Source organism: Triturus cristatus, chromosome 3_2 (assembly GCF_964204655.1).
Source record: "Triturus cristatus chromosome 3_2, aTriCri1.1, whole genome shotgun sequence".
Taxonomy (NCBI): Eukaryota; Metazoa; Chordata; class Amphibia; order Caudata; family Salamandridae; genus Triturus; species Triturus cristatus.
Genome location: NC_140584.1, coordinates 491,295,519 through 491,308,656, shown reverse-complemented (window position 1 = coordinate 491,308,656; position 13,138 = coordinate 491,295,519). Strand labels below are relative to the sequence as shown.

The window sequence follows — 13,138 nt, the reverse complement described above, 5'->3', positions numbered from 1 at the left end:
GGCAGCACTGCACTTACAGTGCCCAAGAATGGACCTGGGCACGGTAGGGGCACAGGGCTCATGCTCCTGTACCCACACCACTGGCCTAGGGCACCCAGCTAGAGGGGTGGCTGATGTATGCCAGGGCAGTGTATGTTGTGGGCATGGCACACAGGGATGTGTGCCATGTCGACTCTCTGTTTTGTTCTATACCCAGAAACTCAGCCTGCAAGGTCAGTGTGTTTGTGTCAGGGTACAGGGCCTCTAAGGGTAGCACAATAAGTGCTGCAGCCCTTAGGGGCCTTCCCTGGTCACAAGGCCCTAGGTACCTAGTGTACCATCTACCAGGGGCTGACATGTGGCCAGGGTTTGCCAATTTGGGTTTTAGGTTTCAGCACAGTTTTTAGGGAAGGAACATAGGCCTTGGGCACCTGATTGGCAGGAGCCCAGGGCACACTCAGTCAAAGTACATTCAGCAATTCAGCAAAAATAGGGGGCATACCATGCAAGAAAGATGGCACTTTCTCACAATGATTTTAAAGGAGGTTAGTGAAATACTGAATTAAAGCTGCAGTCACTCTCGACTCAAAATTGAGGTGCGCTAGCTTGAGCATGAGATGAGAAATGCATCTACTCAGGTTCTTATCCTAAACAGAAGAAACTACAATGGAGACTGTGGGGTCTGGAGTACTCTCTTCATCTCTTTAGCGTGTTCAATCAAGATATTTGCAAAATGCTGTCACTTTCGTAGGGTGTAAGAAAGGACAGAAGGAAAACATCCAGACAAATTTTAATGGAAGGACACCAGGATGAACATCACATTAATGCAGTCTATATATGTAAGGCTACTAGAATTATCCAGTAACTCAGTCATTCATCAAGGTTGACTAAATTAGGCTGGACAACAATCCAAATCATGCAACATGTTATGCAATTAATTCAAATTAGCTGCACATTTTGTGGTATTATTGCAGAGCTATTTTTACATTTTAACAAATTGTTCCAAATTGGATTTCAATGCTATACATATATTTGTTTCATAAGAGAGAAAATTATACACATTGAACAGAATCTACTGAAATTGTTTCTCACCGACAGGTAATAATGTTGTCATCCTTGGACGAAAAGGAAACACAATTTGTCTTCAGGGTAGATTATGTAAAACATACACATTGTTGCTGTCAGCAAAAACAAGCTCATAAGTACCTATTTTTTGTAATAAAAGGTCTGTGAATCAAGGTTATATTTTAAAACATAGTCCCAGTCTTAGTTTTTTAGAGTATTACGACTTTATATAATATTACCAATTCAGGGACCCTTTTTCCTTTACGAAACCGATAAGCAGAACAGGATATGGTATTTATCATGTACCCATCATTAGTAGGCACCTTAACATCTTCAGCGTTTCCCAAACTGTGGTCCGCGGACCCCCAGGGGTCCGTGACACATTCCCAGGGGGTCCGCGAACTGGAGTGCCTTCGAGTCAGCTATTTTTAAATATTACAAAGCATTTAAGCATACAAGCACTGTGAATGACAGCGCAGGGGCGGCGGGACCAAAAAAAATCGGGCCAATCACCATTTCAGCTTAGGCCGGGGAAGCTGAAGGGTGATTGGCTTATTTTTTCATAGACGCGCACGCTCCCACGGCAGTGCGTCTTCCCTCGCGTCTGCAGCCAGCCCAGGAGCATTTTGCCGCCCAATGCCCTGTCTCCGCTTCGCCTCGCTAAATACCTGCATTCCGGCACCTCGGACCACTACTAGAGCACGTGAGTGTTTATTTCTTTATCATTAATTTAAAAAATGTTACATTTACACCTGTTGGGCAAGGCCAGGGGAATTAGGTCGTCGTGTGTAGGCCGGGTGTACCAGTCGCGCAACACCCATTGTACTCCCGTTGTGTGTGTCGGCCCTCAGCCCTGAATGAGACTTCACCCGAGCAATTCAGAGGTATTTAAAAGCCCATTTGCACGTTATTGTGGCCTTACTGTTTCACCCCTTCTAAGAGCCCCGCAGCTGCGCAGGGCTCTTAGAAGGGGTGAAACAGTAAGGCATCAATAACGTGCAAATGGGCTTTTAAATACCTCTGAAGTGCTCGGGTGAAGTCTCATTCCGGGCTGAGGGCCGACACACACAACGGGAGTACAATGTGTGTTGCGCGACATTTATGTGAGGCCTGGTAATTGCCGGCGGAAAGAAACGCTGCAGCAGGTGCTTCTAATCTAAAAAGCATAAAAAACTTTCAAACACGGACCCAGGAAGCCAGCGGCCAGTGGGCTTTAGGGCGGTGCGACCGGTGCCACCGCACCGGCCGCTGGCTTCCTGGGTCCGTGTTTAAAAGTTTATTATGCTTTTTAGATTAGAAGCACCTGCTGCAGCGTTTCTTTCCGCCGGCAATTACCAGGCCTCACATAAATGTCAAGATAACTCCTGTGATTAATTATCTTCCTGGAGAGAGATCAGCATTTTGTGTAGTTGAGGTTTTGACTTCTGTGAAGTTAGTGCAGAGGGTTAATATGCCTGCTGCAAAGAACGTGTGCCAAGTGATTACAGAGTGCGTATGTACAGATCAGCAGGTTACTGCTTTCAAAAGAAACCTCCTTTTATTACTTGCAATTTATAACTTTAAGAAGCATGGAGCGCCAGGGCCGGCTTTAGGGCGGTGCCACCGGTGCCACCTTTCTGGGGGCGCCGTGCTTGAACGTTTATTACGCTTTTGAAGCACCTGCTGCAGCTTCTTTCCCCCGGCAATTACCAGGCTCACATAAATGTCACAATAACTCCTGTGATTAATTATCGTCTGAGACAGATCAGCATTTTGCATAGTTGAGGTTTTGACTTATGTGAAGTTAGTGCAGAGGGTTAATATGCCTGCTGCAAAGAACGTGTACCAAGTGATTACAGAGTGCGTATGTACAGATCAGCAGGTTACTGCTTTCAAAAGAAACCTCCTTTTGATACTTGCAATTTATAACTTAAATTCCTAATATAGAATAGTGAGCTATTGACTTTCATCCCAGAACTGCATACACACTGCAAAGAATACATTATTAGAAAATTGATTAATGTTGCAAAAAGGATTAATTTGGCAGAAATCGATTCTTATTATTAAAGAGAACTCCCAACTATGCAGTTTCTTTTTCGACTCTGAGTTTGGGCTTCTCCACACCAAGTACTCTTAAACTATACTGCCTACCAGTATGGATGACATGTGACTCCTACACTTTTAGTCTTTTGGCTTATGTAACATTTCCTATACACTGATTTACACACGTATGATTGATTGTCTCTGTGTAATGTGTGTGTGATGCAAAGTGCTCGAACACCCTGCACTGGTATGAGTGGCCCTATATAACTAATTCAATGCATCTGAGAGAGTGGGGTTATGGAGACTTGGTCACTGTTAAAGGGTGCTAGTGAGAGACTCCCTGGTGGAGGTGGTCATTGGGGGGGCGCCAACAAACATTGTCGCACAGGGCGCCACCAGCACTAAAGCCGGCCTGTTTTAATTTTTTGACATTTAAATTGTAAAAATTGCTTGGGGGTCCCCGGACTCCAGTAGTGATTCAATGGGGGTCCTCAGGAGTCAAGAGTTTGGGAACCACTGATCTAAGTCATTGGTCCTTACAACAGATTTAACATGATAGGAGTTATTCTAAACGCTGAGTCCCCCCTGGAAATAAAGATTGCTTGAGAATTGCCTGTTGATGTAGACATGAATTTACATTATAGTAATTAAAAAGATGTGGGAAAAAACGAAAAAAATCCAAACTATTTGCATTAACTTTTCAGTATTTAAGATTTGTGTTTTCTGCTGAAGCCCTTCACACCTACCATGTGAGCAACATTTTTATACTCCTAAATACAGCAATTTAGAGCTGGTAGATGACCAGTTTATTTTTGCATATTTTCATCTGGAACCTTATTTCTTCCCATGGAAGACACTTTTTTAAATATAGGAAGCTCGTAAAGATGTATCTCTTCTTACTGGCTTTTGACCTGCACACATGATGTCAATCTAAGCTTCAAAGTACACCTGCTTTATTATAATCATTGTACTAGCTGACCTTCCTCCTGTCTGTTCCCTGTAACCTCATACCCTAAAGGTAACCTCACACCTTGAAAAGCCTCTGAAGCATTTGCTGGGTTGCACTAACTCAAAATCTGACAAGCTGGATGAGGTTGATCAGTATTGGCTGACTCATACTCCCATATGTATTAAAGATGTTAATATCAGTGGAGATAGCCAAAGACCATATTAAAGGAACTCATTGGTGTCCTACTGGTGGCTATGTCTATTCCTCACACTACAGCATACAATAATTCCAATTACAGCCCTAGCATACTAAGCAATGTTATACCTTTTTACATCATAACTTGCATTTCATCAGTATTCAGTTTCTTTTCACATAACTCAGTCAGTCACACATAGTATCACCTCTGGACTTTGATCCACTCCTCTTATGCTTATTTCTACAGTGAGGCTTCTTATAATTTATACAGCCCCTTCAGAAGTTTGGCTTACTTCATTCTGCCCGAATGTGTGCAGACCCTACAGTGTCATTATACGTTGCCAGCGTGATCCATTAACAGAAGAGGCGTTGTTCCATTCTTCTCAATGATCCACCTATTAACTCTGACACTTACCCTTATTCTGCTGCAAAGACTGTAGTCCTTTCTTGAAAAAAAACATTCACGCTGAGGGGACGTAATTCAGGTAGAACATGGTTTGCTCCTAAGCATCTTCTTGTTGCTCTAGGAAAGTTTAAGTACATATTGTTTATTATCCATATCTCCTGCCTTACGAATACAGATCCAAACAGTAAACTAACATTTTGAATTTCCAACTTTACGAAACAGGGATGAATGAATTATTTTATGGCCTTACATAGCATTTCTTCAACAGTCTAAAAACATCCAGGGAATAACAATTTTGAAAAAAAGGATTGTCTTTGTTTTGAGCTTTTATAGGAATAGATAGACTCTTCTACAACCATTAATTTAAAAGTCCACTTTGCACCCTCTTGCATTCAACCATTTAACTCCCACACTCTTCAACTCCCCATTTACATCACAGCACCTCGCTGTGGCACACAATACTTGTTAATTTTAATTTCACATGTCTCTCAAATGTGTTTATTTCTCTTCCCCACATCTTGTACCACAACCTATCAATACCCTTGTCCCCTTCTCTCCCTTTAGGGTAACCCTATTCTTTCGTAGTAATAGTTGTACGTATTTGGCAGTGTTTATTCATGCACTGTTTATCTTATCAGACCTTGATTATGTTGATGGTTCATTGTTTTTTTCCCTTCATTTTATACAGTGGACAGTCAGCATGAGTTTTAATCTGTAAGGTTTTTTATCAAGTTGACATAAGGTCAAGAAAAAATAGTATGATTAAAAACTACTGAAGTTTAACTTAAGTGCCATGTAATGAGTCCAGATAATGTTGTAGTTAATTTTGAAGTGATAGTTCTTGTGGCTGGGGTGATAGCAGGCTTACTGTTCTGTTTCTAATATTGGTTTCTGTTTCAGGCACATCCAAAATATTGGTGAGATCAAAACCGATGTTGGTAAGGCAAGGGCCTGGGTTCGCCTATCCATGGAAAAAAAACTACTTTCCAGACATTTAAAACAGCTTCTTATGGACCACGAGCTGACCAAGTAAGAGTGCAATTAGTTTAACAAAAACATAAAATGTGATAGTAAATGGAGTCATAAGCCTAATGGCTCAATGTGTTTGCCAGCTTTTCCCTTGCCTTTATCAGTAATAGTTTAGAGCTGGAATGATTGTTTCTTCTATAGCCTGACACATGGCAATTAAGTTGGCCTACCATAATTGAGCCAGTAGTAAGGCCCTAGACAGAGCTGCCATACATAGGCCTGAAGAGAAAGCTTGCAAGGATGTATCCAAACACTCTGATGCAATTGCAAAGCACTGTATTGGTGAGAGTGGTCAAGTATAAGCAGGTGGTTTGGAAGCTCTGTAATGGAGAGGGAGAGCTCTCATCAGGCAGTAGTCTTGTTTGCCACTGGATGAAAGCTACTACATTTGACTTGATGAGGTCTATGGTGCATGTATATTGCTACTTGCAATAGTGCTACAGACCTTCGTTACTGATCCACATTCTGAAAGACCTTATAAACACAAAAAGTAGACAAACAAAAGAAGTAGAAAGAAGAACCATTGTTCTTTTGTAGTAAAAACTGGCACCATCTCTTAGTAGTTGCAACTGAAGGCCTAACATCCTCTCCTGAATATAGGTTCCCATTACTATAAGACCTTTTTATGTCTCCAATACCTGGTCTTCATGAGTCTATAAATATCTGGAATTCTGATTGGTCATCAGGATTTTCCAGTTGGCCTTAACATTCAACTCACTTTCAAAGTCCATGAGAAGCTGTTTAGCACTAACCTGAGAAACAATTACTTTCATTTTCTACAGTTCTCCTCCTCAGATTTGAATTTTCTGGAATTTCTTACACCTCACAAAACCAAATTGATGCACCTCTGTTTTGCACCAACATACAATTGCCTTGTCTTTTTGTTTTCACCAGTTCGTTTTTGTGGAGAACCCTTAGGCGCTTCATCCAGTTTTGATGATTCCTGTTCACAGAACTTTATAGAAATGGTAGTACAATGTTTTTATCCATGCCCTCCTTGGACATTCAAGCTGAACAACCAAAGGATGTCATTTGATTTTTTAATAAGATGTAATGCCACCTGAGGGGCAGTCACTAAACTCCTGGAGTTCCTTTGAATCCACTTTACCTGACATCAGTTCTGCCAACTCTTACATCTGAGTCTGTTATGCCGAATGGATCACTGTCAACAGTAATATGGATGTATCTCCCTTCTCAAAAAACAATCCATCATACAAATCAGTATGATGTCATCTTAATAAATGCTATGCATGCTTTGGCTCCCCAAGGCAAATCTGTTGATGAAGATCTTTTTGGAAGTTACATTCTCTTTCAGCTCACATAAGTGCCACAGTTCCTGAATCCTAACTATGAGATGACCCTTGTATATGACCCTTGTATCTTAACCTAAATCTTCTTGCCCTGTCGGATGTTGTAACTGCTACTTTGGGTGAGGGCAAATGCTTTGATCCACAATATGTTGTTGACTCTGTTGCAAACTAATGTGCCTCTAGGTGATTTCATACTATATAGATATTTGAAATCATGAGAAGCACATCGGAAGAAATGTTATCAAATGCTGACTTGTCGCTACATCTGAGCCCATTTTCTCACTTCCTCCTTTGTGAAGTGATGGAAAAATGTTGATCTGCAACCCTGCTTAATTAAGATCTTCATCTGCCTCTGCGTTACGGAGACTGATCTTTCTTCTAATTGAGAATCTTCCACAAAGAAGGCCCTGTAGACAGGCAAATGAGGCTTTGTAATTGTGAAGACCCCTCAATGCCATTTTCTCGAGTCATTCTTCTTTTTCTTGGTCTCCACCTTCTCAGTCATTCAAAGCTTTCAAGGTTACAAATACCATTTGCTTGCTAACTCCTCTGCTCACTCTACCACTAACTCCTCTGTTGTTGCCTGAAAGTTTGTTCTGGAATTATCCTGTAAGATTCAGAAGCTGTGTCTAACTGGAGAAATATGTAGGCTATCTAGATTCTAGTCTACAGAGTTTTAGTTTTCTATCCCCTCCTCTGACATTTCGGTGCACATGGTCTAGACAAACATCTTGAGTAAATTCCTGTTACTTTCATGGTGGGATTCGAAATGCCTCGCTACCAGATAGGAGGTATCACTCCAAGGTGTTCAAGAATACGAATTTTCATAGGATGGATACTACTTCCCACGTACCTCAATTGGCATGGACATAGCAGGCAATAGACCATATGGGTCGTATTACAATTTATGAGTTTCATGATCTTTTTTGGTTCCACAAGCCCAGTAACATCATTTGTAAGGGCCCTACTACTTTTGGCACAGGCTTTGCACTTCTGGGAAGGGAAGAATCCCTTCAGTTGTTTCAATGATGTTCCTGATTGTTTTCGGGATTATTGGCTTTCCACTAGCTCATCTATTATAGATTTTGATTTTCAGAATGGTATTAGGGGATAAAAATCTGGGAGATCACTGCCAATAATGGAATCTGATTTGAGAATCCGCCAGTTACTCTGCAAGTTTCCTCTTAAGCTGTTTGTCACACTAGAAGAGGTTTAGATCATTTTGGATCCTCCTTCAATAGATATGCCCTTTGTTTTTGTTGGACTCTTTTCTTCGCTCTGTTTAGTACGGCGCTCTGATATCCTCTCACCGCAAATCTTTATATACTTACGTCTGCTGCATTTTGAAAGTCAATGTCTCTCAAACTATTCCTTTTAATACATAGTAGTTCTCTCAATTGAATTGACACGCTATAGGAATTTATTGAGAGTTATCCTCCTTCAATAGATATGCCCTTTGTTTTTGTTGGACTCTTTTCTTCGCTCTGTTTAGTACGGCGCTCTGATATCCTCTCACCGCAAATCTTTATATACTTACGTCTGCTGCATTTTGAAAGTCAATGTCTCTCAAACTATTCCTTTTAATACATAGTAGTTCTCTCAATTGAATTGACACGCTATAGGAATTTATTGAGAGTTATGTTAACATTGGAATATTTAAGGGTGAGACTATTTAGCCCATTCAGGGCATGACAACATTAAAGCCTCAACTGTAAAAAGACAGAACTGTCGCAATCACCCAGTAAGATATCCATATGTATTGGTCCATATTTATAGGCTTAACAAGATTATGACAGCACAGATTTAGATTATTTATAATTATATATGAGGATGAACATTTATATATTATTTATCGTGAATGACATGTTCTAAGGCGCTCATGGTGGGACTGTTGAATTTAATTCGTAAGTCCTTTATTGATTTTGATGAAAGAAATGCAACCAAATTAGAACTGGGTATATACTGAGGTCTATACAGGCAGCTGCCGACATTGACAAAGGTGTTTGCCGAAACGCTTTTGTGTGCGCGGAAGATCCAATAAAATTGGATTACTCTCTCCTGCGAGTGCTGGTCTTCAAAGGGGGTTCCACAGAAAAGTACTGCAACTATATGTATGCAGTGAATGTTCTTTCTCCCATAGGAAAGCATTACGCGTAGAAATGCACAGTTGATTAACATTGCCAAAACTGGAAAAAGTCTATAACGAAAAAGTACTTACCTCTTTACGAAGTTCTTGGTTTCAAAATATATATAAAATTTATCTAAATTGTGTGGATCTCCTTTTTGAGTGTGAGCATCATTTATTGACTATGTGTGTGCAACAAATGTCTAACACTTCTGTGATAAGCCTACCGCCGCTCGACCACACTCCCCTAGATAGAGTACCTTGGGATTGATAGAACAAGCTGCTGTCCACTCATAAGGGATACCTCGACTCTTTACACAGAATACCTCTTTTTGGTATACTATATAAAGAGCCAGCTTCCTACAGGGATCATTTGTATTTATTGTTTAATATAGCAGGAATTTTTATTAAGGTTGAAGGGGATGAGTGCAATAGTGAAAATGTCCATCAACACGTTAGCTCTGTGACTTAAGCCCTTACCACTGACATCTGATGTGATTGGCAGGTCTTGCGTTTGATTCTTGCCAAGACCAAACTACTCTTCCGTCCTTGTAGGGTTAACAAATTAATTACAAAAAAAGGTAACAGTTAAACCTGTTTCTTACAACGCTTACAAAAGATAGACGTTTGAAGCACTATATGAAAATAAAGTTTTTATATTTAGCTGTCTAATCAGTGGCTGGTGTTTACGTTGTCACAATATTGCACCAACTATGAAATGAGCTGCAAGCAATATCCTTCAAATAGGAAGGTTGGTGACTTTAATGGCAGGACAGTTAGTAAGAAAGCATCTCCATACATTATTTTCCACATCTATACCATGACTGGACTGAGTACTTTCATGTCTTGTTTTGTTGGCCTTGTGGGTGGGTTTGGTTCAATTTTCCAGTTTAACAGCACTTCCTAATTAAAGCAACATGTTGCTAACTTTTATAAAGTATACACCTGTTTGACCATGTGTAACAAATACTTTCTTTCAACAGAAAACTATACAAGCGTTATGCTTTCCTACGCTGTGATGATGAGAAAGAACAATTCCTTTATCACCTGCTGTCATTTAATGCTGTTGATTACTTTTGCTTTACTAATGTTTTCACAACTATCTGTAAGTATTATATTCCTTGATTAAAAAATATAGATTCCTTCTTTTTTTAGTATTTCTTTTTATTGGCATTTTGACAAGCATGACTGCATATATAGTATTCCAGAATAAAACAGTACAAACTTTATACATCATACTTCTGTTCCGACTTCATTCATAATAGTACAGTATAACTTGTCAGGTATTAGGTTGAAGTTACAATTGTTGCTCACCAATAATATAATAAGCATTTGAACAATACAAGTATTGGGACTCCCCCCCCAACTCTCCCCCCACCCATGCTTCCATACAAAAGCTGTTCAACATATGTAAGAAAAGCATCCCAATGCATCCACAGGTCATCCATTGTGTAACCTGATCTGAGTTGCTATTATGTTATGTTATGTTAGCCGGATTTGTATAGCGCACAGCTGCCCCAGCAAAGGGGCGTCCCGGCGCTCCTTGAACAAGAAACCGGCACACAAACAACCCAGTGAACAGTGCTAGGCATCCAGGGAAAAAAGGAAGGTCTTAACGGCCTTCCTAAAAATCAAAAGTTCATCGATGGCGCGGATATGGGCGGGAAATGAGTTCCAAAGCTTGGCAGCGAGCACACTAAAAGAGCGGCCCCCGGCCCTAACCCTTTTAAAGCGAGGAACTGTAACCAGATGAAGCCCTGAAGATCTTAGAGGCCGCGATGGTACATACGGTGAAATAAGATGTTCCAAAATCTGAGGGGAAGAGTGCTTCAGGATTTTAAACGAAAGGCAGAGAGACTTAAACTTAACCCTCTGAGAGACAGGGAGCCAGTGAAGTCCATAGATAGATTTTTTGGCCGAACAGAATTTCGGCAGGCCAATCAGGACCCTGGCGGCAGCGTTTTGAACGCGTTGGAGTCTACAAAGTTCGGCCTGATTAGCTCCAAGCAGAAGGGAATTCGCATAGTCCAACCGAGACAGAATAGTAGCTTGTACAATAAGCTGTCTGGTTGGGGCATCGAAAAATTTAAAAATAGGTCTAAGCCTACGAAGAATCCCGAAGCACATGGCAGCGATTTTCTTAGTATGAGAGACAAAACTAAGTTTGGAGTCTAGCCAGATGCCTAGGTTTTTTACCTCGGTAGCAGGAAGAGGGGTAGGGCCGAGCTCAGATGGCCACCAATGGTCACCCCACAAATGGCTCTGGTTGCCAACAATAAGCACCTCCGTTTTTTTTGCATTCAGTTGCAAACAATTGTCTGTCATCCAACAGGCCACTGACCTGATTCCCTCACGAAACTTGGTGGCCTCTAGGTCGGACGCCCCACTTATTGCAACCGCCAGCTGCGTGTCGTCAGCATAAGACACCATGGTCAGATTGCAGCGCTTGGCGACAGCAGCCAGCGGCTGCACATAGATATTGAAAAGTGTGGGGCTGAGAGCCGACCCCTGTGGAACACCCTGTGTGATAGAGAAAGGTCTAGACTGGAAGGGAGGGGTAGCAACCCTGAAAGTACGGCCCGATAAGAACGATCGAAACCATTCAAGAGCCACGTGATCGACACCAACCTCAACCAGACGTTGTAATAACATTGCGTGGGAGACGGTATCGAACGCGGCACTGAGATCTAAAAGCACTAAAGCCGCCGTTTGACCAGAGTCCAGCAAAGTTCGCAGGTACTCAACCATAGAAAGAAGTGCGGTCTCAGTGCTATGACCCGGACGAAAACCATTCTGAGAAGGATCTAGGATATTAGCAGAATGGAGATGGTTACATAAAATAGTATTAACATGGGCCTCGGTCAGTTTTGCCACCCAAGGAAGGAGGGAGATGGGACGGTAGTTCTCAAATTTTAAAGGATCCAGAGCAGGTTTTTTTAGAATAGGCATCACCTGCGCTTGTTTCCAACTGTCTGGGACAGAGCCTGACATCAAAGATAAGTTGACAAGATCTACAGGCCCCATCCACCTTCAGACACCACCACATTTAGAGAACTGATCTGCACAATGCTGGTCAGCATGCATTTAACCGAGTGCAGCCTCCTCCAACAGTGCCGCCAATGCCTGAGCCGAATAGGACACGTTACAACGCAAACTTTTACAACGCATGCCTTTTCAATGTGGTTTTTACATGGCAACATCCATTATAACGCATGATTTTACAAAGCATGCCATCACAACGCATTTTTAGAAACTACACTTACAACACATTCCATTACAATGCATACCATTACAACGCATACTATTACAACGCATAATACTTTTAGGGCAACAGTAGTGTAAGTGTTGGATAGTATAGGGGTAAAAAGGACTATTCCCACTCCAGTGAGTGCAACAGTATGGTAAGTGTTGGATAGTGTAGGGGCAAAAATTACTATTCCCACTCCAGTGAGTGCAACAGTAGGGTAAGTGTTGGATAGTGAAGGGGTAAAAATTACTATTCCCACTCCAGTGAGTGCAACAGTAGAGTAAGTGTTGGATAGTGTAGGGGTAAAAATTACTATTTCCCATTACTTACCTTACAATGCGTTGTAATGGCATGCGTTGTAGTGGCATGCGTTGTAATGGCATGCATTTTAGTGACATGCATTGTAGTGACATGCTTTGTAATGGCTGCGTTGTAATGGTATGCGATGTAAAGGATGTTGCGTTGTAATGACTGCGTTGTTAAGATAGTGCGTTGTAATGACTGCATTGTAATGGTTGTTTCCCGTCTACACCATAACTTCCCAGGAAAGCAATTTATCTGCCACCCTTTCATCCCGTCGTGTCCGTCGCATATACGCCTCCTATGCCCCTGCCCACTCCAGAAGGTATTTTCTTCAGTCCCAAATCGTAGGGGGTCTAGCACTCAGCCAACTGATCGCAATACGTCTCTTAGTCACTATAAGTCCCATAACTGTGAACTGCCTACTACGTTTCTTCTTCATGTACTCCGGGTGTATGCCCAGCAACATTGTTTAAGCTTGCAGGGTACTTCCCACCCCGTGACAGGCTTG

General features: G+C 41.5%; 1 protein-coding gene across 4 annotated transcripts in view; it reads left to right on the top strand.

The window, feature by feature from the left end:
• DENND5A (DENN domain containing 5A) overlaps window positions 1-13,138 on the top strand; it is a 299,668-nt gene that overhangs the window by 177,515 nt on the left and 109,015 nt on the right. For all 4 annotated transcript variants that reach the window (XM_085648154.1, XM_085648156.1, XM_085648155.1 and 1 more), the window contains 2 exons: window positions 5,517-5,645; window positions 10,064-10,185. In XM_085648154.1, coding sequence (XP_085504280.1) covers window positions 5,517-5,645; window positions 10,064-10,185 — 251 coding nt within the window. The remainder of the gene's footprint in view (window positions 1-5,516; window positions 5,646-10,063; window positions 10,186-13,138) is intronic.